The 27835-nt window shown below is 36.3% G+C and overlaps 2 protein-coding genes and 1 long non-coding RNA gene across 3 annotated transcripts in view; 1 reads left to right on the forward strand and 2 right to left on the reverse strand.

Annotated features, from left to right (window-relative positions):
• Positions 1-15823, forward strand: part of ppp2r2ca (protein phosphatase 2, regulatory subunit B, gamma a) — a 46066-nt gene extending 30243 nt beyond the window's left edge. The window contains exon 10 of the mRNA XM_087234841.1: positions 14164-15823. Within this exon, the coding sequence (XP_087090967.1) occupies positions 14164-14182 (19 nt within the window). The 3' untranslated portion in view covers positions 14183-15823. The remainder of the gene's footprint in view (positions 1-14163) is intronic.
• wfs1a (Wolfram syndrome 1a (wolframin)) lies at positions 290-27770 on the reverse strand. The gene is made up of 10 exons (XM_087236847.1): positions 27644-27770; positions 25604-26158; positions 20277-20353; positions 15325-15469; positions 15018-15191; positions 13709-13786; positions 12217-12371; positions 11039-11176; positions 10228-10916; positions 290-3164 (listed from the first exon to the last, which is right to left on the reverse strand). The coding sequence occupies exons 2-10, from the start codon at positions 26151-26153 to the stop codon at positions 1985-1987; spliced, it is 3186 nt and encodes a 1061-aa protein (XP_087092973.1). The 5' UTR covers positions 26154-26158; positions 27644-27770; the 3' UTR covers positions 290-1984.
• On the reverse strand, positions 4903-8011 carry LOC147846719 (uncharacterized). Its single transcript, XR_015476419.1, has 7 exons — positions 7908-8011; positions 7696-7803; positions 6756-6839; positions 6579-6633; positions 6404-6479; positions 6153-6329; positions 4903-5811 (listed from the first exon to the last, which is right to left on the reverse strand). It is a non-coding gene; the product is annotated as an uncharacterized LOC147846719 (long non-coding RNA).
• Positions 27771-27835: the final 65 nt, after the last annotated feature.

Consider the following 27835-nt stretch of genomic DNA (forward strand, 5'->3'; position numbering starts at 1 on the left):
AATGGTGTACATTAATGAAACACAATGTGTTTTATAGTGTACATTAGAATATAACTTTAATATTCTAATAACATTTGTACAATAATACAAGACATGGAATAAAACAGAAACTTGCACACTAATGATAAGCATATTACAATGATTCCTTAAGAATTATTTGAGAAAATCTCTGCTGAAATTTCTGCATATCACAGCAGTAAATAACATTTTAAATTCCTTTTTAATCAATTCCTTTTGATTGTAATACTATTTTACTATATATATATATATATATATATATATATATATATATATTTTTTTTTTTTTTTTTTTTTTTTTTTTTTTTTTTTTTACTGTATTTTTTTTAAGTAAAGGCTGCTTTGAGGAGCATAATAGATTTAAGAGATTGGTAACACTTTATTTTGATGGTCCATTTGAGTATTAGTAGACTGTCTGCTTAATATTTCTTGATTCTGCTCCTTCAACAGACATTTAACTGACTATATTAAACATGTCAACTTCCACTAACCCTAACCCCTACCTAACAGTCTACTTAATATCTAATGACAATTAGTTGGCATGTAGATGCTATGTAACATAAATTCAACAAACAGACCATCAAAATAAAGTGTGACCAAGAGATCTTAATTATTCCAAACGTGTAGTTTAACTAATGATTCATATAATATTCATCTTGCATCAGTAACCAATCAAGTGTTTCTGAAAAGGGGCATCATCAAACTTATATCAAAAACTGCCAAACATAAAATCCATTGTCTCAATGCCTCAACAATAATCATATACTGTATACACTGACTGGGCACTTTATTATACTGTCCAACTGCTTATTAATGCAAATTTCTTATCAGCCAATCACATGGCAGCAACTCAGTGCATTTAGGCATGTAGCTGAGAGGAAGGTGACAGTAACTCAAAAAACATGACAATGAGTTCACGGTACTTAAATGGCCTCCACAGTCACCAGAACTCAATCCAGTAGAGCATTTTTGGGATATGGTGGAATGGGAGATTCAAATCATGAATGTGCAACCGACAAATTTGCAGCAACTGAGTGATGCTATCATGTCAATATGGACTGAAACCTCAGAGGAATATTTCCAGTACGTTGTTGAATCTATATGAAGGATCAAGGCAGTTCTAAAGGCAAAAGCGGGTCCAACTTGAAACTAAGAAGGTGTACCTAATAAAGTGGCCAGTGAGTGTAAGATCTTTAAGTAGCTTACAAATGTCAAATTTAGCTTGATTAAAGTAATAATAAAAGCTAAATGTTGCCTGTTAATTGTGCAAACTGTGACTGCAGTAAGCACAACCATTTAGAATTAAAGGGAAGGTTCAACCAAATTTTTAAAATGTCTTAAAGATTTGAATCAAACTGGTTTGGAACAAGTGGGAGGATGAGTAAATGATGACAGAATTTTCATGTTCGGATAAACTGTTGCTTTTATCTCACTTTGAACACTTTTACTGGCTGCGTCTGAAATCACCCACTACTCAGTAGGTACTACATTTGATTTTTTGGAAAGTATGTTCTATACCAGGGGTGTCCATACTCAGTCCTGGGCCAGTGTTCTGCAAAGTTTAGTTCCAACCCCAATCAGACACACCTGGACTAGCTAATGAAGCTCTGATAGGCTTACTAGAAACATCCTTGCTGCTGTGTTGAGGCAAGTTGGAGCTAAATCTGCAGGACACCGGCCCTCCAAGAGCAAGTTTGGACACCCCTGTTCTATACAGTATGAATGTGGGTAGTATGACTGGAACTCGGATGTATTACATCTGCCATTTTGTCATAATCACATGACCTACCCACGTTAATTGTGTCGCTTCACTTGTTTTCATGAATTCTCTGGCGAAGGATTATGGGATAGTGTAGCATTCATCGGATGCACACTTCAGAATCTTGCCTAAAGTAATAGGTCGTCCGGGTACTTCTAGTATAGTTTGATGCAATTTCAGATGCAGCCACTGTGATTGTACATCTTCTTTACACGTTGATCCTAGCACAAAGGAAAGGAGCAAAGAAGAAGTCAAATGCAAATTTAATGGCTTTAAGCATGCTCTTCCTCCAGTTGCGCTCAATTTTGACCTGTCGTCCCTCAGGCACCAGATTCGAGCTGCAGTTCAGGCAGTGTATGGCTTTCAGTTCAAACGCAGGTAGTTTGCTACCCAATTTTCCCTCCAGTTTTGTGCTGAACTCCACCATGCTGCCTGGGTTAAGATTCAGCAGCACTTGTCTGAATTCATGACTTGCCATTAAGAGAATGTCACCTGCTGGATTGTCCACTTTTGTGACACCATCCACCGGCATGCCAACCGTCACCTCGAAACGGTAACTGTCAAAACGTTTAACGTGGCATTGGTGTGTAGCATAAGCTTTTATCCGACATAACTCTTCCTCTTCCTGCCTTAGGATCAGTATTGTTGTGTTGACAGTTCCTGTGGTGACTTGAGTAACATTCACGATCGGAAATGAATTGTTTTGTGGTTCACACTTCGGATAAACCTCACCGTAGAGACACCGCAACCAGTCGCCCATGAACACCGGTAGCATGTTTATAACAGACTGAGCTCCATTTTCCTTCTCTGCTACACGAACATAACGGAATATTCCTGTCCATGTGACACGATGGCCTTCCAGATGGCTGCAGGAGAGCTGCGTTTGAGCCATTCCTCGTTCTTTCCAGGCTTGCGGGCCGCACAGTGTGCCATATTCCTCCCAGGTGAGTGTGGAGTTATAAACCTTGAGGCCTTCAGCATTATAAACATAGACGCCGCAGAGTAAAATCACTGTAGTGATGCACAGGAGGATCAGTTTGACTGGACCTCGGTGGGTGATGGAGCGGAAGACATTCAGAATTGAGAGGCTAAATCGAGTCCAGAGTCGCAGTGTCACAGGGACGGCGCACACTGCCAGGGTCACCAGCATCTTAGTTAACTCTAACTCCAGGAACCACTTAATCAGCTGAATCAGCAGCAAAGCTATCAGACCCATGATTAACACTGGTAGGGCGAACAGGAAGAGGAAGTAGGCAACACAAGTACGGATCAGGCCGATGGTGGTGGAGTTCCGAAGCAGAACCACAGAGAACTCGCACCAGACAAAGCAGACCAAGTACGGCACCAGGAAACAGTACGTCCCTCTGAAGCCCCTCATGCGCGCCATACTATGAACAGCAAAAAAAGAGGTAGGTTTGATCATGATATTTGATATTGATACATCAGTTTCAAAATATATAATCCAAACTTGGTCCTGGAGGGCGATGTTCTGCAGATTTTAGCTCCAACTTGCCCCAACACACCTCCAGTTATATTTCTAGAAAGCCTAGTAAGAGCTTAATTAGGTTGCCAAGGTGTGTCTGATTGGGGTTGGAACTAAACTTTGCAGGACACTGGCCCTTCAGGAACAGGTTTGGACACCCCTGCTTTAGGCTGATCTACAACTAAGCTTTAATCAAACATAAGATTTATTTATAAAATGTCTGAAACTACAAAAAATCCCATTAACTTTGTTTGAGGCAGTCAAAACTTTTAAACAGTAAATCACAATTAACACCCAATTAAAGGTCTTCAGGCTTTCATCTAATGTATATAACTAGCACCTAGAATCTCAAAATGCTAATTCATGCAAGAAACATGCAAATTCATGTTAAACTGACAGCAACATGCTAGTTCTTGCTAGTTTATGGCAAAAACATGCAGCTCTATGCTGAAAACAAGTTAATTCATGTAATGAACTTGGCCATTCTTGCTAACAGCATGCTAATTCTTGCTTGAAACACTCTAGATACATTGTAATTTATACTACAAACATGCTAGTATCAACACATGCTAATTCATATTAGTTGTTATAATGATCTACTACATCAATTCCATGTTTTTATTTTGGCAAAACTTGATACACATTTTTTAGTATTGACCTTATTCTTCACGTAAGAGCAGGCAAAACCATTGGAAACTTAATGGCTCGAGACTTCTGGTCTCGTTCACTATAACTAGCACCAAAAATCTATCAAAATGCTAATCCATGCAAGAAACATGATAATTCATGTTATAAAACTGATAGCAACATGCTAGTTCTTGCAAGTTCATGGCAAAAACGTGCAGCTCTATGCTCAAAACAAGTTAATTAATGTAATGAACATGGTCATTCTTGCTAACAGCATGGGAATCTTTAGTACCAACATGCTAATTCTTGCTTGAAACACACTAGATACACGGTAATTCTTACTAGAAACATGCTAGTATCAACACATGCTAATTCATATTAGTTGTAATAATGATCTACTCCATCAATTCCATCTTTTTATTTTGGCAAAACTTGATACACATTTTTTAGTATTGACCTTTTTCTTCACGTAAGAGAAGGCAAAACCATTGGAAACTTATTGGCTCAAGACTTCTGGTCTCATTCACTATAACTAGCACCAAGAATCTATCAAAATGCTAATCCATGCAAGAAACATGCTAATTCTTGCTAGTTCATGGCAAAAACATGCAGCTCTATGCTCAAACAAGTTAATTAATGTAATGAACATGGTCATTCTTGCCAACAGCATAGGAATCTTTAGTACCAACATGCTAATTCTTGCTTCAAACACACTAAATACACAGTAATTCATACTAGAAACGTGCTAGTACACTCTCAGAAAAAAAGGTACAAAATTGTACCTTTTAGGGTACAAATGGCCCGTCACTGGGGTGGTACCCTTAAGGGTACAAATTTGTACCTCTATTTAAAGGTACAAAATTGTACCTTCTACATTTGTACCCTTTAAGGGACAATTTTGTACCCCCACCGAAGGTACAAAAATGTACCTTTTTATATTATATAGCATTTTCAGGGTACTGACCCAGGCATTTTGATCTTTTGGTGACTGCATGCACAAATAAATAAATAAAATATTTTGGTTCACAGATGTCCATTTTTATTTATTAATGTAGAAATATTTCATTACAACTCACAACTGAATGTGTTAAGAAATAAAATTACACAGCAAGTATAAAGCAGACATGTAAAACAGTAAAAAGAACAATTTAGATAACAAATAAAAACTGTTCACTCACTGTACAGTATATAATCTACCCTTAATACAAAGACCACAAGAATACTGTTTAAGATTTATGAACACATTACACAGGCTACATCAAGTACTTCACTTTATAAAGTCCAGAGTATTTGTCTTGAGTCAGAATACTCGGTCATAATAAATAATTTGTCATCAACATTTTCTCTGTATTTCAGAATGAAGGCAAACTTTCTCTATAAATTGCTTCAACAGTGCAGAAAACCAAAAAACATCAGTAGCCTCTTCCTCAACATCAGTAGATTACTCCTCATCATCCTCAAGTGGAGTTGTAATTTGTTGTAACACAATTTGTGTTTATGCTTTTGATAAACATGACATGTAAAGCACTCATAACTGGAAAATGTTCTTTGATAGTCATTAGGACCACAAGTTATTTAAAATTTTGCTTTATGCATGAATGAGAGCAGTGTGCTGGATTAACTTGATTGTGATTATCCCAAGAGCATGTAGAGAAACAAAAAACAAGGTTGATCACTCTGGTAACTGGAGTAGATCGAGGCTTGTTGCTGTCCACCGTTCATTCAAAACATTCCACTGCAGAAACATCAATGTGATCTTCTAATAAGATGGATATGTCAAAAATGTATATTCGTCCACATCATTAGCCCGGCCAATCGCAATCCCATCAACTCTGAAGACTGCCGTGACTCGTCTTGTTAACACAGTTGTCCAGTCGGTGGCCTCCTCCTGTACTTGAACTGTTGGATGTGGTGAAGATGGTTCACTGTAAATGACAAAGCAATGATTACATTAATATCAGTCACTCTATAACTGATGAAGAGAAAATCAACATGCATAGAAAGTAAAATAATTAATATTCACTGATTAAAAAAAAAAAAAAAGTATCACAGATTAAAAGACTAATATAAATTTCATTCATTCATTCAATTTCTTTTTGGCTTAGTCCCTTTATTAATCTGGGGTTGCCACAGTGGAATGAACCACCAACTTATCCAGCATATGTTTTATGCAGCAGATGCCCTTCCAGCTGCAACCCAGTATTACGAAATATCCAGACACACTTATTCACACACACATTTATAAACTACAGACAAATAAGCTTACCAAATTCAGCTATAGCGCATGTCTTTGGACTTGTGGGGAAACCGGAGCACTTGAAGGAAACCCTCACGAACACTGGAAGAATATGAAAACTCCTCACACAAATGTCAACTGACCCAGCCGAGGCTCGAACCAGCGACCTTCTTGCTGTAAGGTGACAGCACTACCCACTGCGTCATCCTAATATGAAGAATATCAAGCATTATAAAATGCATTTATCACAGCATATACTGAACAGAAAACAACATACGCACCGGAGCACAACGAAATGTTGAAGTGTCTCGCTTAACAAGGCTGGCAACATGAGAAGTGCTGCTGTAAAATCAATTTCTGGAACATAAGATGTGGCATACAAACAAATATGAAAAAATCCATACAAAGCTAGAATTTAATAATATTAATCAAGTGGAGAAAGTTTAGAAAGAGTACCTTAGAGTCAGATCCATAGCATTCTTCAGTTGATCTCTCATCTTTCGATGAAAACCTAGAAAATAATTTTAAACACGTGGGTGTACATTTATTGTTGTTTGTAAGTAAAAACCTACAAATTTAAAATAGTATGTAAGCCATTAAAACCATGGTATATAGATAATGAGAGATACTTACATCTTGTAACTGAGCCATGCTTTCATATGACATGCCTTCATTGGTCTGATGCTGTTAGCCTGCATTATGTTGTTCAATCTTGTCCTGAAATACAATTGGAAACTTCATAAACTTCTGGAAAGCAATAAGATAAAGCAATAACTATTTATTTATTTTGAGATATTAATAAAATAGGTAAAATAGCTCAAGGTAAGTTACCAGTTTCAGAACAGATAAGACAAATTATTACATTAAAGAACAAAGTATAACTTAAAACGTCGATTTATACAACATGGTATGTTAATAATTCTACATTAACATAAGTATAACGTTAAACGATAGCACCAATTCTGGACATGAGAGTTTGTGGACACTCCTCAACATTAATATAACTTAGACACTGAAACGAAGATATGTACAAGCATACACACGCCACGTTTGTAACTAGCCACGTTTACATAATCAGTCGCTTTGCCGGTGACAAAATTGTGATTTTGCTTCACAAAATGGCGGTGTATATAACTGTCTAAAATTACATTTCCTCGGTCAACCGTGGCTAGAAAATGGCCTCAAAATATAAAACATTATCGATAATTACAAATTTCCAGTATTAATAACAAAAGGTTTTATATCAAGGTATATGAAGACTTTAGTCGCGCCAGCTCCGGGCCACACCGCACATTACTCACGGCCCGATTCCGGTGCACGGTTACGGCAGCGTCGGCTCGCTTCTGCCGCCGCATCTGGCCCGAGTAACGATACAGCAGACGGACTCGGGCAGGCGAGAATCTAGCCGCAACTGGCCCGAGTGTATTTTCCTATCTTGGTTGGGATTATATTCCGCCGTGGCAACACTTATTAATAAAGCAGTAACGTAACGTAAGATATAAGGCGCGAATACGTAACGTAGGCGATAAAGGGAGCTTTTACACCGAGAAAACTAACAGCATATAACACTCACCTTCTATAACGTTATGTCCCTCGGTGACTTCGATATCACATTGTATTAACTTCTTTAATAAGCTGCAGACATCTTAGCAAACTCCATCATGCAGGCCAGCCCGGAGCACTTAAAGCGGGGGAAAGCCGAGACCCGAGAGTCAGACAAAATCAACAGAACACGGCTTCACATGTAAAAATGAGACTGAAAATACATATTTAATACATTCTTACCTGAAAAATGTGGACTCCAAAATAGACTTTTCTTTGAAAAGCGTGAAGTTCTGTGTAATCAGCCAGCATACTCGACCGACCGCCTCAGTAACAAACACTACTATAACGTCTCAACAAGCCAAATTCTTAAAGAGACAGCAACATCACCACCTGTATGAAGATGCTGTCACTCTGCATGGTTCTTATTCTACATCCTGTATACTATAGGGTCTTAAACAGTTAGCAAAGACCAGTATTTACGTTTTTTATGATTAAAATTACATTCAATTATAAATTAAATTATTAACGATTTTGAGATTTTTTTTATTTAAATACATGAAAAAAATTTATTATTAAAATATCTAATTCAATCCATTTATTTATTATATTTATAAATTATGTATTTTAGTATTAATGTTCAGTATTAATGCATTTAAATTAGTGTCATATAGTGTCTTGATCTTATCATGAGCTGAGGGTAGAATTTTGTTCCTATAGGGAAACAAAATATATAATTGTACCTTTAAAGGTGCCAAATTGGTCCTTTACGGTACAATTTTGTATCCAAATGTGCTATAAAAGGTACAAAAATGTACCTTTTAAACCTAAATCTGGACATTTGTACCTTTATAGCCCATTTAAGTACAAAATTGTACCCTAAGGACCAATATGGGACCTTTAAAGGTACAATTTTATATTTTGTTCCCTCTAGGAACAAAATTGTACCTTCACTGTACCTTTTTTTCTGAGAGTGTATCAGCACATGCTAATTCATATTAGTTGTTATAATGATCTACTACATCAGTGCCATGTTTTTATTTTTGGCTAAACTTAATACACATTTTTTAGTATTGACCTTTTTCTTCAAGTAAGAGCAGGCAAAACCATTGGAAACTTATTGGCTCAAGACTGGTTTCTGGTCTCATTCACTATAACTACCACCTAGAATCTATCAAAATGCTAATTCATACAAGAAACATGCTTATTCATGTTATAAAACTGATAGCAACATGCTAGTTCTTGCAAGTTCATGGCAAAAACGTGCAGCTCTATGCTCAAAACAAGTTAATTAATGTAATGAACATGGTCATTCTTGCTAACAGCATGGGAATCTTTAGTACCAACATGCTAATTCTTGCTTGAAACACACTAGATACACGGTAATTCTTACTAGAAACATGCTAGTATCAACACATGCTAATTCATATTAGTTGTAATAATGATCTACTCCATCAATTCCATCTTTTTATTTTGGCAAAACTTGATACACATTTTTTAGTATTGACCTTTTTCTTCACGTAAGAGAAGGCAAAACCATTGGAAACTTATTGGCTCAAGACTTCTGGTCTCATTCACTATAACTAGCACCAAGAATCTATCAAAATGCTAATCCATGCAAGAAACATGCTAATTCTTGCTAGTTCATGGCAAAAACATGCAGCTCTATGCTCAAACAAGTTAATTAATGTAATGAACATGGTCATTCTTGCCAACAGCATAGGAATCTTTAGTACCAACATGCTAATTCTTGCTTCAAACACACTAAATACACAGTAATTCATACTAGAAACGTGCTAGTATCAGCACATGCTAATTCATATTAGTTGTTATAATGATCTACTACATCAGTGCCATGTTTTTATTTTTGGCAAAACTTAATACACATTTTTTAGTATTGACCTTTTTCTTCAAGTAAGAGCAGGCAAAACCATTGGAAACTTATTGGCTCAAGACTGGTTTCTGGTCTCATTCACTATAACTACCACCTAGAATCTATTAAAATGCTAATTCATACAAGAAACATGCTTATTCATGTTATAAAACTGATAGCAACATGCTAATTCTTGCTAGTTCATGGCAAAGACATGCAGATCCATGCTCAAAACAAGTTAATTCATGTAATGAACATGGTCATTCTTGCTAACAACATGGGAATCTTTAATACTAACATGCTAATTCTTGCTTGAAACACTCTAGATACACGGTAATTCATACTAGAATCATGTTGATATCAACACATGCTGATTCATATTAGTTGTAATATTGATCTACTAGACTTCTCGTCGCATTCACTTCCATTGATTTTGAGTTATAAAAACAACTTGTTGTGCTGCTTAAATTTGTAATTATATTATTATACCAAGTAGTTTGACCGTATTCTGCCAGTCGTGACTAAAAGTAAAAGTGCTATATAACACACTGCTGTTCATTCTGATTGGTTGTGCATTCTGAGGAATGAGATTATGCCAAAATTGCAAGAAGGACTTGTCTAACCAATCAGCTGACAAGCATTCCAAGATGTAATAAATAGGCTTAAATAAGTGTATGTGAGAACCTTCACCTGAAGAACAAATAAAACAGGTAGATGTAGAGCACACAGGGCACACTGAGCTCCAACACCAATGATTCCCCCAGAGGGATGGTTGTGAAAATTTGTCCCAGCATTCTGGCCGTCACCATGTCCTTTGGCAACCTGCTGGTCAATGCACACAGAGATGAAGCCACCTCAATGAAGAGTGCCTTTCTTGCGTAGGCTGCCGCAGATGGACTCAGGCTCATGTAGCTTAATGCTGTGAAGAAAATGGCCACGGTGGACAGTTCTGAACATGGGATCCAGCCTTTATCTGCAACTGGGAACGTGAAGATCACAAAGAACACCGATATCATGAAGTAGAGGTACTGCTCCAGGTTGTTCCAGCCAAAGTTGTTCTCCGCTTGCTCTACATCCAGGCTGGGCTCAAAGTGTGTGAGGAGAGCGGTAAAGGCACGGAAGTTCTCCCAACCTTTGCTGCTCTGGAAGACTCTCAGTGTGCAGATGGCCATGGAAATAAAGGACAGGTAGAAGATGAGGAGCGGGATGGCGAAGGCAAACAAATCGATGGTGAGATTGGAGATGATGAAGAAGAAGATAAGGGCATTGACATGTTGTGTCGGGATAATAGTGCTCAGCCACTGGACACCAGCACGAGACGCCCAGTCAATTAAATGTTCCTTCATATCAATAATGGCATGAAGAGGATATTGCAGACCCTAAAGTGAAAGAATGAACATTTAAATCTGTGTGTGATGTGTTTGAAGTAAAACTTCAATAAACTAATGATGATTGTGAATATCAGTCACTTCTGCATCAAGTTTGTTTATTAGTTTTTCACCAAAAAGTGAGCTTTTATGTCCAGGGCTCTCCTCATGGCATCGCTGCGTCTGGTAGTCAGCATCAACCCACTGCTCCTCATTCCCCAGCTAGACTTTCGTTGGCGCTTATGAGTAACAGGAGCCATTTCGTTTTTTTCCTGTTTGAAAATAGCAGAACGTTTAAGTCTTGCAGCTCATTTGAAACCATTACACTCTTTTTTTAAGATTTTAATTTGATTTATAACCAAGGACAGTGATACCGAGTTCAGACTGCACGATTTTCAGAGTAGTTGCATAACAGATGTTTTCACCCTGCATGACTATCTAGGGTAGTATTCCAATGCTGTTGTATTCACACTGCCAACAACTTTGTCTCAGTCTGCACACTACGTCCCACAACAAACTATTAGCATTTAGCATTTTGTCTCCTTACTTTTTTCTTTTTCAACCCGTTTGTAGTATTGCTCAGATGACAAGTCAAACAGACACAGTTGCTCCTGTCTAAGATCCACTAGATATTATTTTGTCCAAATAGGCCCCAAAAAGCCTTTTTCTGAACCGAAGCCATGCTTTTTGATATTGTGGTCTATACCTTCATTACTCCTCTCTCAATTTTACACTGGCCTGGATGCTGCTCTCTCATTGGCTGCAGGTAATCGCTGATGTTATTTTCAATCAGAACACATTTCACACGGCATGATTTTGAATTGTGGACAGCTCCGGATATTTTGCAAGAATTTACAATTCTCTCAGATCGCATCTTTGATAGTTCACACTGTGTGATTGTTACTCGCGTGAACGAGCACTAATTTTTCTGTGATTTCAGGCATTTGTTGTGATTTCTCAAAACCCGTCGAAGTCAAAAAGTCAAAATCGGAGCTAAATCATGCAGTCTCAATTCGGCATAAGCTATTATTTGGCACCTGCTTTTAGCCAATTAAATTACACAGAAACTTAGGGTTAACACAAAAATAAAAATACTGTCAAATGACTCTGAGTTGCTTTGACTTCCATTATGTTCAAATACAGATTTTTTAAGATAAAAAGGACAGATAGCCACACAAGATAACGCAAGAGATAGGATTAAAACATACAATTTTGAATTACAAAACCCTTTTTTCTCAAGTAAAACATACTCCAATAATCTTCATTTTAAGACTTTGAATGTTTTTTTTTTTTTTTACAGTGTAGCACTCACCTTATCAAATCTGGCTACATCGCTTTTATGTAATATCCCCTCCTCTTCATTTGCATATACACCAGAGGGGCTTAGTGTGGGAGTACGGGAAATGCCTTCTGTGAACTTTTTTGTCATCTCCACAAAATCTTCCACATCCACATATTTAGAGCTAGCTGTAAAAAGAAATGATTGGCTGTTATGAGTATCTGTGCATTCACACTAACATCATTGAGAGTATCATTCTATAGTGATCTGAAACAAAGTTTATAGGAAAACTTTCTTTGGACTTTTGATTGGTAGCAGCCTGACCACATAATAGGTCATTACTACCATACATTTCATAAAAAATACCAAAAAAGTCTTGACGCCTATCCAAGCTTTAGGAAAAACAATTAATAACTTGACTTCTAGTTGATGATTTGGTATCAGATGTGGCTTATATGAAAGTCAATGGCCTCTAGATTATGTGTATTTCACGAAATAAAATATGACGATGCCTTGATTTTAATTATTTAATTAGGACAGTAAGGTCTGACTTTGCTGAGACAAATGTTTTGTCACTTAACAGAAATAATGCACAGTATAGAATATACAGTCATGGTGCAGTGGTAACAGAATTATTATTGTGGATGACTCCCATGATGAAATTATTAATAAAGTCATCTGGAATGGCGAAGAGCATTCTTGCAGGACACGCAGAGTTCATCAAGATTCTCTGGATTCATCTTCAAGGCCTCCTCCTCCATCTTACCCTAGACATGCTCAATAATGTTCATTTCTGGTGACTGGGCAGCCCAATCCTGGAGCACCTTTACCTTCTTTGCTTTCAGGAACTTTGATGTGGAGGCTGAAGTATGAGAAGGAGTGTTATCCTGCTTAAGAATTTTCCCTCTCCGGTGGTTTGTAATGTAATGGTCAGCACAAATGTCTTGATACCTCAGGCTGCTGAAGTTGCCATCCACTCTGCAGATCTCTCACATGCCCACAAACTTAATGTAACCCCAAACCATGATTTTTCCTTCACCAACCTTGACTGAAAATCTGTGAGAATCTTGGGTCCATGTGGGTTCCAATAGGTCTTCTGCAGTATTGGGGATGATTGGGATGCAGTTCAACACGATTCATCTGGAAAAAATCTACCTTCTCCCACTTTTCCTTATGATCATCTAGAAGTCAAATTATTATCTGTTGCTCTTACAACTGGGATCGACGACAAGACTTTTTAGGTAGTGTAGGTATCACATCTTGATGACGCAATATAAATCCTAACCCCAAACTTAGAACTATTCAAATGTATTGCTGTAGTACAATCGGTAGGATAAAATGTCAGGAAATTTGTTCACATTGAAAACGAATGGCTTCCAACATATTTTATCTTCAAAATTAAAAAAAAAAAGTTCAAAAGAGTAACAGGATCAAGTTGAACATAAGCTTAAAAACAGTCTTTTTTTATTATCTGTGGATGATAACAGAAAAAAATATTTGCTTGTACAAAATTTTGTACACTTACATTCATTGGACACCATTGTCTCCAGGATTTTCCTCTGAGTTTGAATGCTGGGCGCTACACCACATACAGAAGCTTCACCTGTTAGGATGATGTGATTAATACTAAGAAACTAAATTGATTTCTTAATCAGAGGTACAACACCATATACTGTATTACTGAATTCAACATTTGGTCTTTCGAAGTACTGGGTTGCGGCTGGAAGGGCATCTGCTGCATAAAACGTATGTCGGAATAGTTGGCGGTTCATTCGGCTGTGGTTACCCTTAATAAATGCAACATAGGCTCATTCTGAAAACGTAGCTCTATATACGTTTTTGGAGATCGTGATTTATGTATCAAGAGTTACATAAGACTGCATTTCATTTTTAAAATGAACGCTAAAGGGCAGTATGACGCAATTCCTTTTCCCGCTTACCAACTCACTGCTTACCTCCGTATGAACTGCTTTCCAACAGTTACCAGATTGTCCCATAAACTCGCCCTATACGACGGCAGACTTAAGACGCAGAGAGGAGTTGACCATGACGACGGTGTTCGAGTCCGGAAAGCAGGTAAAACAAAAACAGAATCCAAAAAATAAAATAGACAAGTAAATAACTGAGTGAGAATGTGTTAAAATCTGAAAACGTCTTTTTTGGAATGCTTTTGAAAACTGTTGGTTGGGTTTAGGGAAGTGGGTGAGCGGATCAATCAATACAATTGGTTGGGTTTAGTGAAAGAGTGGAATGGGTCAGTCGATCAGTTATTCAATCAGTCAACAGCAGCCTCCGTTGTGTTTTCGTGAGAACAGCAGGTGTGAGAAAATTGAGAGCTCAAAAAGCGTACACAGTGACCTCTGGTGGATTTGCGAAAAAATAACAAACAGCAAAAAACGTACCTCCTCTGAAATATTTTGCGGGCTCCAGAAATGTATATAGAGGTACGTTTTCAGAATGAGCCTGAGTTGGATAAATAAGAGACTAAGCCAAAGGAAAATTAATAAATGAATGAACATTTGGTCAGAAATGTCATTTTAAAAATACTGCTAGTAAAGGGGTCATAATATGCCAGCTTAACATATTTGATCTATTACTCATACACCATGCTGTTTTCATATATGTTTCTTTAAATGCAAATGAGCTGCCAGTCTCAGCCCCAGCGAGAATTATTTAAATTTAATAACAAGATATTTTAGCAATAGTAGTGCTTTGGAGTAAACTTTGTTCTTTGTAAATGCAGATTTTCATGCTCTAACATCAAGATTACACAATACAGGAAGTTGAAAGCAAAATAGCATTTTTATTTTAAATAAAAGAAAGAAATGGATTACCTGGTACAGTATTGACCTGGCTGACATTCTCCAGCATCTCAGACATGGCTACTTTCTTCTTTCTGTCGGGATTGAGTTTCCAGTACATGGTCATGGCTGCTCTCCTCACTGCCTGCTCAAACTTACTCTCTGAAGACAGACATCTCACCTCCTGTGCGTTCTCTGCTGTAATACCTATCAAAAGAGAACGAGAAAACGCATACATTTGTGATTATGACCAACAATGTATCAATTACAACAAATCCTAAGATTACACTGTCCGTACTGAAACCCGGTGTAGCTAAGACATCCTCAGATTTCCCCTTACCTTTCTTTTGCATCCAGCATTTCTGAAGTAATTTAGCTGCATCCCTTCGGCCTTGTTTTGCAGCCTTCATCAACCATTCGACAGCTGTGAGGTTATTTTTCTCTGCGTCTTTTTCTTCTGCCAGTTTAAGGTAGTATCTACCGAGCTAAAGCACACAGATTATACATTAACAACATAATTTAAAACCATTTTAATGTAGTATTTACCTAGTTAAAGCAAACAGATATCAGTGGATCTCAAACTTTTTTCGTCAAGTTCCACCTCAGAAAAGATTTGTCTCTGCAAGTACCACCATAATGAGCAGTATTGAAATTCAGTAGCATAGTAGGCCCAGTAAAGACGCTACAGATCTGCACAATTAAAAAACGTGGCAGATTAATTCCTATTATTAAGAATGTTTATTATTATCAGACACTTTATACATTATAAATACTTTGAACTTTAACACTGCACTGTACTTATATGTAAAAAAAAAAAAAAAAAAAAACAAATAAAATAAAACATCAACGTTTAAATTGAAATTTGCTTTTAAAAGTTAAAAATGGTAGGCAACTGTTCTTAAAAAGAAAATAAAAACTCCTCTACTTAAATGTAAAATAGTAGCCTATTTATCAAAACCTAGAGATGTTGCTTGGACCTCATAAATATAGGCTATGTGTTATCACATTGATATATAAATCCTTTTTGATAATTTTTAAACATATGTAGCAAGTACATACATGTGAAATATTTACCGCTTACCACTAAAAGGAAGCCCACGTACCCCTAATGGTACAGGTACCACTGTTTGAGAACCACTGGATTATATAACATACATTACAATACTTTTTTTGTTATAATTTTTGTTATTAGAAACAACTGTTTTATTTTATTTGGTGAAAATTGTGATTAAAAATTATGATAACATGTTCCAACAGAAAATGGAAAGTAGCTATGTCTGAGGTGCAAGAAAATGTCAGCCAGGTCAATACAGTACCAGGTTATTATCCAATCAACTTGTTTCTTTTATTTCAACATTTCTCAATCCTGGTCCTCACACCCCACAGATCTTCTCAGACATTTTCATACCTCTCTCATATAACACACCTGATTTAGATAACCAGTTATATATATTCATTACCAGACAAAAGTCTTGTTGTCATTTTTGATCATTTGAAAAAGTGGCAGAAGGTAGATTTTTCTGATGAATCATCTGTTTAACTGCATCCCAATCACTACAATTAATGCACAAGACCTATTGGAACCCATTGACCCAAGATTCTCCCAGAAATCAGTCAAGTTGGGTGAAGGAAAAATCATGGTTTGGGGTTACATTCAGTATGTGGGCATGCGAGAGATCTGCAGATTGGATGGCAACATCAACAGCCTGAGGTATCAAAACATTTGTGCCGCCCATTACATTAGAAACAACAGGAGAGGGCAAATTCCTCAGCAGGATAGCACTCCTTCTCATACTTCAGCCTCCACATTGAAAATTCCTGAAAGCAAAGAAGATCAAGGTGCTCCAGGCTTGGCCAACCCAGTCACCAGACATGAACATTATTGAGCATGTCTGGGAAAGAGATAAAGGAGGAGGCATTGAAGATGAATCCAAAGAATCTTGATGAGCTCTGGGAGTCCTGCAAGAATGCTTTCTTTGCCCTTCCAGATGACTTTATAAATACGTTCTTTGAATCATTGCAGAGATGTATGGATGCAGTCCTCCCAGCTCATGGGGCTCATACACAATATTAACTCTTTTTTCCACTGCACTATGACTATATATTCTATACTGTACATTATTTCTGTCTAAGCAAAGTCAGACCTTAACCTGTCCTAATTAAATAATTAAAAATCAAGGCATGGTCATATTTTATTTTGATTACATAAGCATAATCTAGAGGCTTTTGCCTTTCATATCAGCCACTTCTGATATCAAATCATCAACTAGAAGTCAAGGTATAATTTGTTGTTCTTAATACTTGGATAAGCGACAAGACTTTTGTCAGGTAGTGTATATGAGCTCTATGCATGAACGATTTTCTGTTTGACAGATCCCTAAACAGGGGCGAAGCAGTGGCGCAGTAGGTTGTGCTGTCGCCTCACAGCAAGAAGGTCGCTGGTTCGATCCTCGGCTCAGTTAGCGTTTCTGTGAGGAGTTTGCATGTTCTCCCTGCCTTCATGTGCGTTTCCTCCGGGTGCTCCGGTTTCCCCCACAGTCGAAAGACATGCGGTACAGGTGAATTGGGTAGGCTAAATTGTCCGTAGTGTATGAGAATTTGTGTGTGGATGTTTCCCAGAGATGGGTTGTGGCTGGAAGGGCATCCGCTGCGTAAAAACTTGCTGGATAAGTTGGCGGTTCATTCCGCTGTGGCGACCCCGTATTATAAAGGGACTAAGCCGACAAGAAAATGAATGAATGAGGTCCCTAAACAATGTGCATTGCTCCCTACTCCCTTGTCTCTTATATCACTCTCTACCAGAGCACAATTAAACTTAGTTTCACTTCAGAATGTTCATTCATGAATTTGCATACTGCTATTGCCTGCAGTGTCCTCTAAGAAAAGAGTGACGTCTACATAACATACTCTATAATTAAATGCAATATACAGTAAATTTACATATCACACACTAAAATGTCATTCGAATAATACATATATGCTCCGTATGCCAAACTAAAATCATGGTGGAATATCGCATGGAGTCCACTTTGCAGGGCATTTGGTTGAATTTGAGCAAGCATCTGAAGTAAAAATTTAAAAAAAGAAAGGCAAATAGAAAATATGTAGAGCAGTGGGCCGTGAGGACCGGGGTTGAGAAATGCAGTTTGATCTATGTTTTTTGTTAGAAACAACGCATTTATCTTTTATTTTTATTTATAACATGTTGCAGAATTGACTACATTACCCATCATTCCCCATGTCATTTTGATTAACAATAAGAAGTGATCCAATATCCCAGAGGCTCAAAGCTAGACTATCACGTATCCATATCTAATCTTAGCTTAAACACTAAACCCTGATTATCAAACCACACCAAGATGTTTACAGTGTGACCTTACCGACACCTTCACGGATGCAAAATCATTAACAGAAAGTCAAATATGCTGTCAAATATTTGGCTGATCCCTTCGATTTTTCTCTCATAATGCTTTATGCATTGATGTCTTCATAACTAAGCAAATGTGATTGACACAAGGTAATGGTGCTGTAGTAAAAAGAACAGTTAGGACTTATGATACAATGTATGCATTTGCAGTATGTATGCCAGCAGTCTGTATATGCAGACACGTTTGCTCTGACTGTGTGTGTATGTGTGAGAATGTGTATGAGTTATATTGAGGCCGGGCTCAGCTTCCAGACGCTGAAAATAGATACACTCATGACCATGCTAGAAAGGACATGTCAACTACTGAGACAGACACACTACAGAATTTAATCTGTACCGCAAAATACACTGTAGATTGTTTAAAATCATATAAAATTACAGACACTTGTGTACGTTATATAGGTCAAAAAGATTTACATAGCATCCAATAACATTTAATTATTCATTTTCTTTTCGGCTTAGTTTCTTTATTAATCTGCAGAATGATCCAAATTTCACAGGAGAACTTATCTAGCATATGTTATCATGCAGCGGATACCCTTCCAGCTGCAATCCATCACTGGGAAACATCCATACACACTCATTCACACACATAAACTTCGACCAATTTAGCATACCCAATACACCCAGGGGAAACCCACACGAACACGGGGAGAACAAGCAAACTCCACACAGAAATGCCAACTGACCCAGCCGAGGTTTGAACCAGCGACCTTCTTGCTGTGAGGCGACGGCACTACCCACTGCGCCACCGCGTCACCCCATTAACATTTAATACTATTAAAAATCAGTAATTCACTAAAAGTTAGCACCTGTCAGGATTTACTAAAGCCAAAATGTGAAAAAACAGCTATAAAATTATATAGATAATATTCTTTTCCCCTTGAAATAAACATTTATTGGAAGGAAAAACGAAATGTGTAGAGATTTGAAATAAATTAGAAATTCTTTCTCAACAAAATTCAGCCTTCTGTAACGGAAAAAAAAACATAAGATGGCAAAACAAAAGAGTTAGAACAAAATGACCTCTCTGGGAAATAACAGTCCACCAGAGGAAGTACCGTTCTTTACAAAAACTCAGTTATACAGTTGAAGTCAGAATTATTAGCCCCTCTGAATTATTAGCCCCAGTTTATTTTTTTACCCAATTTCTGTTTAACGGAGAGATGATTTGTTCAACACATTACTAAACATAATAGTTTTAATAACTCATTTCTAATAACTGATTTATTTTATCTTTGTCATGATGACAGTAAATAATATTTTACTAGATATTTTTCAAGACACTTCTGTACAGCTTAAAGTGACATTTAAAGGCTTAACTAGGTTAAATAGGCAGGTTAGAGTAATTAGGGAAGTTATTGTATAACACTGGTTTGTTTGATAGACTATCGAGAGAAAAAAAAAGTGTAAAAGGCCTAATAATTTTGTCCTAAACTAAACTAAAGTTTGCCTAAACTTGCATGTACTTAATTTTGTTTGTCATTGTACCAAATCCCATACTCTTATTTCTGCATACTTACTCACTAATTGATTTCCCTGTATACATTAGTGAAAATATTTCATTAAAATTGAGTGTATGTCATAGTTAAAGCTTTAGCGGGAATATCCATTGTAGATGCAAATTTCACAGAGGAATGTTTTAATTGAGTCAGTTTACTGGTGTTTGCACATTTATTTAACGCCCTCTTTGTATTTGCATTCAGCCTGATTCACAGTATGTTATCAGATAAAATGCAACATATTTTTCATAATAAACCAATTCATAAACTTTATGATCAACTTCACATTGTCATTTAATTTTAGATCATAAAAAGATTTAAAAAATTGTCAACATCGCTTTAACTTAATCCTCATGTACTCACTCGACTCTGTGCTCTAGGGTCTCCTGCTTCAGCTTTTTTCTGGAGCTCCTCAAAAGGCAGATCGTCTTCCATATCATCTAGGAAACAAATTTGCAATAAAATCAACTCTGTTTTAACACAATATTAAACTAACTGAAATCTTAAAGTTCACTCAAATATATACATTTGCAGTTAATTTAGTCACCTTTGGGCCATTCGATATATATGTGACCTACTTACCCTAAAATGTAGTGCAAAAGTATTTTGTAAATATTACTCAAAGTATGAGGAAAATGTAGCCCTTTTAAAAGTGCTCAAGAGTAGTGAGTGAAAGCTTGATGCATTTACAGTACATTCAATTTGTGCGAGTGTGTGAAAATGTAACATTCTGTAGCACACTTTAATTATTATTTAAGGCCATTTGGCAGTTTCAGTCATCATATAGCAGGCATGAATCATATTCTAATCAATGACATGGAGTCTAGACAGTCTCTGAATCACATTACTGATTATTCTACTTTAGCTAATTACCATAGACCAGGGGTAAAGAACCTTTTTTGGCCAAAGAGCCATTTCTGATTTTTTTTGGCAAATGCATTTTTTTGGAGAACCATGAGCATCACATGTTGATTAAGTGCATTTATTAAGAAAGGCTAATTTATAGAATTGTTTTCTTTTCGCCATCAGCACTCATGAATGTGGTTTGAATTTACGTGCGCAAGGTTAACATAGAAATGGAAGTTGCATAACCTTTATTGATATCCGATTCAAGTTAATCCACAGCGCTGCACATGCGCATTGAAATGTCATTTTATTTTTATTCTTATTCATTTTGCTGTAAAAAATATACAATAAAAAGGTCATTTTAATTGTATTTTCAATAGGAAACTAATTTTTAGTGACAGTTTTAATTTTTTATTGAAGGGAGACAGCTGGAGAGCCACACATTTTTGGTCAAAGAGCCACATGTGGCTCCCGAGCCATAGGTTCCCCACCCTTGCCATAGACAAAATAAATAATAAATATAGGATAATGAATAAATAATAAATAATAATAAGGATAATGAAGGAAAATAGTGGAGCAGAAGTAGATACGGCACTAAAATGTCTTCAAGTGAAAGTAAAAGTACACATTTTTAAGACTACTTAAGTGCAATTCCTGAGAAAACCTACTCAATTACAGTAACCTGAGTACTTGGAATTTATTACTTCACACCACTGGTAACATCTTATATTTTTTCATTAACAAGTACTTCAGCTGAAAATGTGGTCAGTGATAATTCAAAAAAATAAATGCAATAACTACCAGTACTTCAGAAGAAAAAATATAGAGACTAAAGCATTTTGTGGCTTGTGACAATACATTGAAGTCTTTTTAACTGAAACGATCATTCTGTGCATGAAAATGAGCATTATTTACAGCACTATTATCATACAGCCTTAGCAAATTGTCATACACGAGTTGACACTGCGTACATGTTTGTAAAGTGCTCAACATAAATGAGTACAATCCATTTTGAAAATGAATAATTTTATCCATTTCTGTGAATAGGTAATATATTTTGGTGCATTAAAACAAAATTTATTGATAATATAATATTTTAGTCACAGAACATCTTTACAAATAGAAAGATAATACATTTCAAGAGTTCGCACTTAGATAATGCATATAATAGCAGGTTTGGCATGCTGTCCCGGGAGAGAACCCTGAGCTCGGAAATATATGAGCCCAAGATTCCTGCATGCCTGGTCAATGAGCATTAGGAGTGATACGAGATCATTTATTTCTCGAGGGCCCCCCTGTTCGTTTTTTACCTATACTTTGGTTAATATGGCGGTTCTAATTAATTCACTATGTGTTAAGTGCTTGTGCCTGTTATTACAATTGGCTTATGTACAGGTTTTAGACTGCAAAACAAAGATAGGGAATGAAGTTTAGGCAGGATATTTATAGTAATTTTGGTATGATCCGATAGGCTAGCTAATGATTAGTGATAAGAATCAGCTGTAGTCGATCATATAATCTGTTACTCTTGAAATTAGTTTGTGAAACTACACTCAAATTCATGCAAAATATCATGTTTTAAAATGTTTTGTTTCTCTTCAGTTTTGTTCTTTTTGAATATTTTTATTTCATATTTTTATCTAACATATAAATTTGGGTGTATACCAATTTTGCACCGTTATCATAAGTTATTTTGTTAGATAAGCTCCAGATTTGGTTTCAGTGGCTACTGACTAGCCTAATGCATGTGTAGCAGAGGCCAGCTAGTAAGTGCTGTGCAGGTAAACCTCACTCCTCTGAGCTCTAAAGGTGCTCTAGCGACAGACACTAGAGGCCATGGTCTTTAGCCTCCTTGGTAGAGCAACCGACTCCTATCCGGGAGAGATTTAAATGAGAGATTTGTGAGGGATGTACTCATATATGTTGAGCACTGTATGTTTTAAAGCCATGAATCTATTTTATGAATCAGCGAGGACCAGAGTTTTAGCTAAAAGTAATATAATGTTCTACTAATGAACTAATAAATCATGGACTTACGCTTTTTAGAGTTACACTTGAAAAGTTCAAGACATTTGCAGAGCATTCTTTATGTGTATTTTTCCACCAACTGGCTTGTTTTATTTGATTCTTTGTCTTTATTCATGCCATTAATAAATTTAATTCAAATTCAGAGTTGACATATCCATTACTATCTGACACTATAAGCCAAAAACAAACTAGAAAGGCAAAACCAGACCACCAGTAAATAAATGTATCCCTCTGATTTTGAAATGAGAGGGGAATCTATTTTTTGAGCACAGATGTCCTCATGCAGACGTGTCCTCAGAAGCCCATTAGTTGGTGATAAAAATAGTCTTTATGTTCTTGGTGAAAATAAAGCGAGCGCACTCCAGCATCTGCCACCAGCACTAGAATGTCTCACTGGTGACCCTCATTCACATGAGCACTCCTTTAGCGTGATACATATTATTCATATTAAGTGTCTTTAAAGATAATGCGAAACTATCAAAAACAATGAGGATGCTTTATTTTTTGACATAGTTTCTAAAATTATTTACAAAAAGTAAATAAAATGTAAAACTCTGGGAATAGTATAATGAGCCGTCAGCACATTATCAGACAGTTCACCCTCCAGAAAAGACAATTAGCTTGTTATTTACTCACTTCATGTCACTTGTTCCAAATGTTTATGCTTTTTTTAATAATGAAAACAAAAGAAGATATTTTGAAGAATGTTGGACTCTGGTAGCTGCCTTTCACAATATGTTCTTTTCCGACTATGGATGTCAATGACTGCATCCAACATTTTTGAAAATACCTTCTTTTTGATTTAACAGAGAAAGAAACTCTTCTGAGATTGAGAAAATGATCATTTCATTAAAATTTATGACTGAACATTCAAATTAAGATTTTAAAATGTATTTAACTAAATAGTTCAGCCAAAACTGAAAAATTCCATCATGATTTACTCACATTTTTATTTGTTCTAAACCTGTTTGACTGTTTTCTTCAGTTGAGCACGATGCTATTTTGTAGAATGTTGGAATCTAGTAGCCATTGTCTTCCATAGTATTTTTTCCCTATTGTCAATGGCTGCATCCAACATTCTTCAAATTACCTTCTTTTTGATCCAACAGAGAAAATAAACTCATACAAGAATAGAAAGATCTGAGGTTGAGAAAAAGCTGAGTACATTTACATTTTTGGATGAACTATCACTTTAAGATTTTAAAAAGTATTAAATAGTTCAGCCAAAATTGAAAAAAAAATTACCATAATTTACTCATCTTTTATTAGTTCTAAACTTGTTTGAAGATATTTTGTTGGACTCTGGTCCATTGACTTCCATAGTATCTGTTTTTCCTACTATGGATGTCAATTACTGCATCTAACCATCGAATCTTCTTTCAAATACCTTCTTATTGGAACAACGGAGGAATAAACTCATACAAGTTTAGAGCTGTCTCAGGTTGAGAAATTGATAAGGACGTTTACATTTTTGGATGAACTATTACTGTAAGATTTTAAAATGTATTTAATAAAAAGTTCATCCTAAACCAATTCTATCCCTGTTTACTCACCCATTTCTGTTCTTAACCTATATGACATTTTTCTGTTGAACACAAAAGAAGATATTTTGAAAAATGTCTGGTAGCCATTGACTTTTATACTGTAGTGTCTTTTTTCTAATGTCAGTAGCTGCATTCAACATTCTTCAAAATGCCTTCTTTTTGGTTCAACAGAGGAATAAACTCATACTAGTTTAGAAACATCTGAGGTTGAGAAAATTATAAGAACATTTACATTTTTGGCTGAACCATCCCTTTAAGATTTTACATTTTTTTTTAAATAAATAGTTCAGCCAAAACTGTAAAATCATTTACTCACCCTTCATTTTTGTTTCAAACCTATTTTACATTTTTTTTCTTCTGTTGGACACAAAAGAAGATATTTTGAAGAATGTTGGACTCTGGTAGTCATTGACTTCCATTGTATATTTTTCCTACTGGTGTTGACATGGTGGCACGGTGGGTAGCATGATCGTCTCACAGCAAGAAGGTCGCTAGTTCAAGCCCTGGCTGGGTCAGTTGGCATTTCTGTGTGGAGTTTGCATGTTCTCTCCATGTTCGTGTGGGTTTCCTCAGGGTGCTCCAGTTTCCCCCAAAGTCCAAAGACAAGTGGTATAGGTGAATTGGGTAAGCTAAATTGGCCATAGTGTATGAGTGTGTATGAATGTTTCTCAGTACTGGGTTGCAGCATGGAAGGGCAACCGCTGTGTAAAACATATGCTAAAATAGTTGGCGATTCATTCCGCTGTGGCGACCCCAGAACTAAGCCGAAAAGAAAATGACTGAATGAATTTTTCCTACTGTCAGTGGCTGCATCTAAAATTTTTCAAAATACGTTCTTTTTGGTTTAACAGAGGAATAAACTCACACAGGTTTAAAGCCATCTGAGGTTGAGATAATGATAAGAACATTTTTGGATGAACTAGTTGTTAATAGTTGTAAGTTCTGTCATCATTTACTCACACTTCATTTTTTGTTTTGGTCTAAACCTATTTGACTTTTTTTCTGTTGAACACAAAAGACGATATTTTGAAGAATGCTGAATAACCATTGACTTCCAAAGAATTAGGTTTTCCTTTATGGAAGTCAATGGTTACCAGTTTTCAGCTTTCTTCAGAATGTCTACTTTTGTAGTCAACATAATAAAGAAACACATCAAGGTTTGGAAGCACTTGAGGTTACAAATAATAAGTGTGTCTGTCAATCTTTAATTGACTAATATAATGTCCTTGATTTTTTAAAACACATTCATCAACATGCAGAAGCTTCACTCACCACACTCTTCAGCTTTAGCCTGTTCCTCAGCCTTTCTTGTTTTCTCCTGCATCATCACCTTTTGTGCCGCAGCCAAAAAGCTCCGCTGGCGGGGAAGTTTACCGGAGTCAGATGCAGGTGTTTTGGTGGTGGACGTTAAGCCCTCAGGAGGAGCTGTAGGTGGGGGTGGGTCAGCGGAAATGGCAATGCTTGGTGCGGATGGTTCATTGGGAGAAGATAATATTGGCTGTGTTGTTTTTGATGATGTTGGGGCTTGCATAGATGGAACAGGTTTAGAGATGATATGTGATGATGCAGGGGTGGGTTGTTTCTCAGGTGTTGGTTCAGCTGGAACTTTTGAGGTTTTAACACTGCCGTGTTTTAATTTAGTATCCAGAGTTGAAGAAGGGGATGGTTTTTCTAGGCTGCCTGATTTGGAGAGAGGAGGACCGGCCGTCTCTGTGCCTGGAATGGATTTGGTGGCTGGAACGGGAGGGTTGAGACGTTTATGGGTTGCACTTTTCTCCTTGGATGTCTCAGGAGATGATGGTGGGTTGGCATTAAGATCCATGTTTCCTAAAAGGCAACAAACACCATAACAGTTTTTCATCACTTACTCTTATTTCTTTCATGTACTCTTAAACAATTGATTAACGTCTTAACTTCTTAGCATACAGCGGGGAAAATAGGTATTGAGCATGTCACCATTTTTCTCAGAAAACATATTTCTAAAGGTGCTGTTGACTTGAACTTTTTCCCCAGATGTTGGTAAAGAAGTCCATATATGCAAACACAACAAATCTAATTAGTTTACAATTTAACTTATGCGTAATAAAATTAAATCATGCATGAGGAAAGTATAGAACACATGAAGAAAGTGAAGTGTAGAAAGGCAGTAAAGCCCAGACAGCTGAAATCTCTCAGTAGTTCTTCAGCAATCTTCTGCCCTTCCTCGTTATGAATAAATATGCTTCAGTCCAACATCTGCATTATCAGGATGATGAAGATGAGATCAGGGTGGACATTTCAGCAAGACAATGATCCAAAACACAGTCAAAAACACTCTCAAATGCTTTCAGAGAAAGACAATCAAGCTGTAGAATGGACCAGCCAATCACTTTACTTGAATCCAAAATACAGATCAGATTTGACAGACGAAACCCACAGAAACATTTTTACACTGCAACCACTTTTACACTGAGCAATTCATGTGACCTTATTCTCAATATGAGAGGCGTCTTTAAGCTGCCATCACCAAAAAAGACTTTTAGATAAAGTATTAAATATGTTTCAGTACTTTCTCCTTGAGTCATTTCATTGTTATTACACAACTCATTTTTCAGATTTGTTTTATTTTGTTTTATTTCTATAGTTGTATTGTTTGGGGTTTTGGGTGTCAACAGCTTCTTAAAAAACATTATTCCCTGGACAAAAAAAGTGTTCAATACTTATTTTCTCCGCTGTATATTGATTTGTGTGTGTTTGTGTTTACAGAGCCAAAAATAATGAGTGTCATACGTTTAAGTATTATTTTTAGATCAGTGAAAAAAGACTAATATTGTCAGGTATATTTAAAAGAAGAATAATTTCATTATTTGTTAAATCATTTAACAATTAAAGACTCTATGTCATTTGTAATTTTATACTAGACACCTTGCATTTACTTTCTATATATATAAAATTTGTAAATTTGATGCAGCCAACTAAATGATATATGAAATATGTGCTTATATTTGACCCATAAAATAATATTTACAAAAAGTTATTAGTGAATATGTTATTCTCTGTATTCTCCATCTAGATAAATTATGCAAGAAGGCTTTCTTACACATTTTATTTCGGCTATATAAATAACCACTCTCTGGTTTAACAGATATATGTTAAACGTGTTATATCTAAGACAAAATTTTGTATGAGTATTGTTATAAAGTACTTTTATTTATTTTGTATGTGACAGTTACTTCCATATAGCATGTTTTAATAAACCTTAGAAAATAACTGGTCTGGAATTAAAAGCATTTATTTATCTCTCAAAATTACGGAAAGCTGAATATAACTTACTCTTTAAGATGAAGCAACAGACGGTCTTCAGGCACACAACATACTGTGTAGTACAATAAACTTAAATGAGTTTAAAAGGTTTCGATCCTGTCCACACACAACCACCATGAGAAACCAGAGCCCCACTAAGGTATTGCAGTGGCTAAAGCCCACCATAACTCTAGAAAACGGAGCGTCGATTGGATTATTCAA

The sequence above is a fragment of the Danio rerio genome, chromosome 1, assembly GCF_052040795.2.
Source record: "Danio rerio strain M-AB ecotype USA chromosome 1, GRCz13ab, whole genome shotgun sequence".
NCBI classification, from domain to species: Eukaryota; Metazoa; Chordata; class Actinopteri; order Cypriniformes; family Danionidae; genus Danio; species Danio rerio.

Coding starts and splice junctions, on each gene's coding strand:
- wfs1a (XM_087236847.1), bottom strand. CDS start 26,153: ATGGATCTTAATGCCAACCCACCATCATCTCCTGAGACATCCAAGGAG. Junction 12,372..13,708: donor GACAATGGTGTCCAATGAAT/GTAAGTGTACAA, acceptor TTCTTTTTACAG/CTAGCTCTAAATATGTGGAT. Junction 11,177..12,216: donor ATGTAGCCAGATTTGATAAG/GTGAGTGCTACA, acceptor ATTTTCAAACAG/GAAAAAAACGAAATGGCTCC.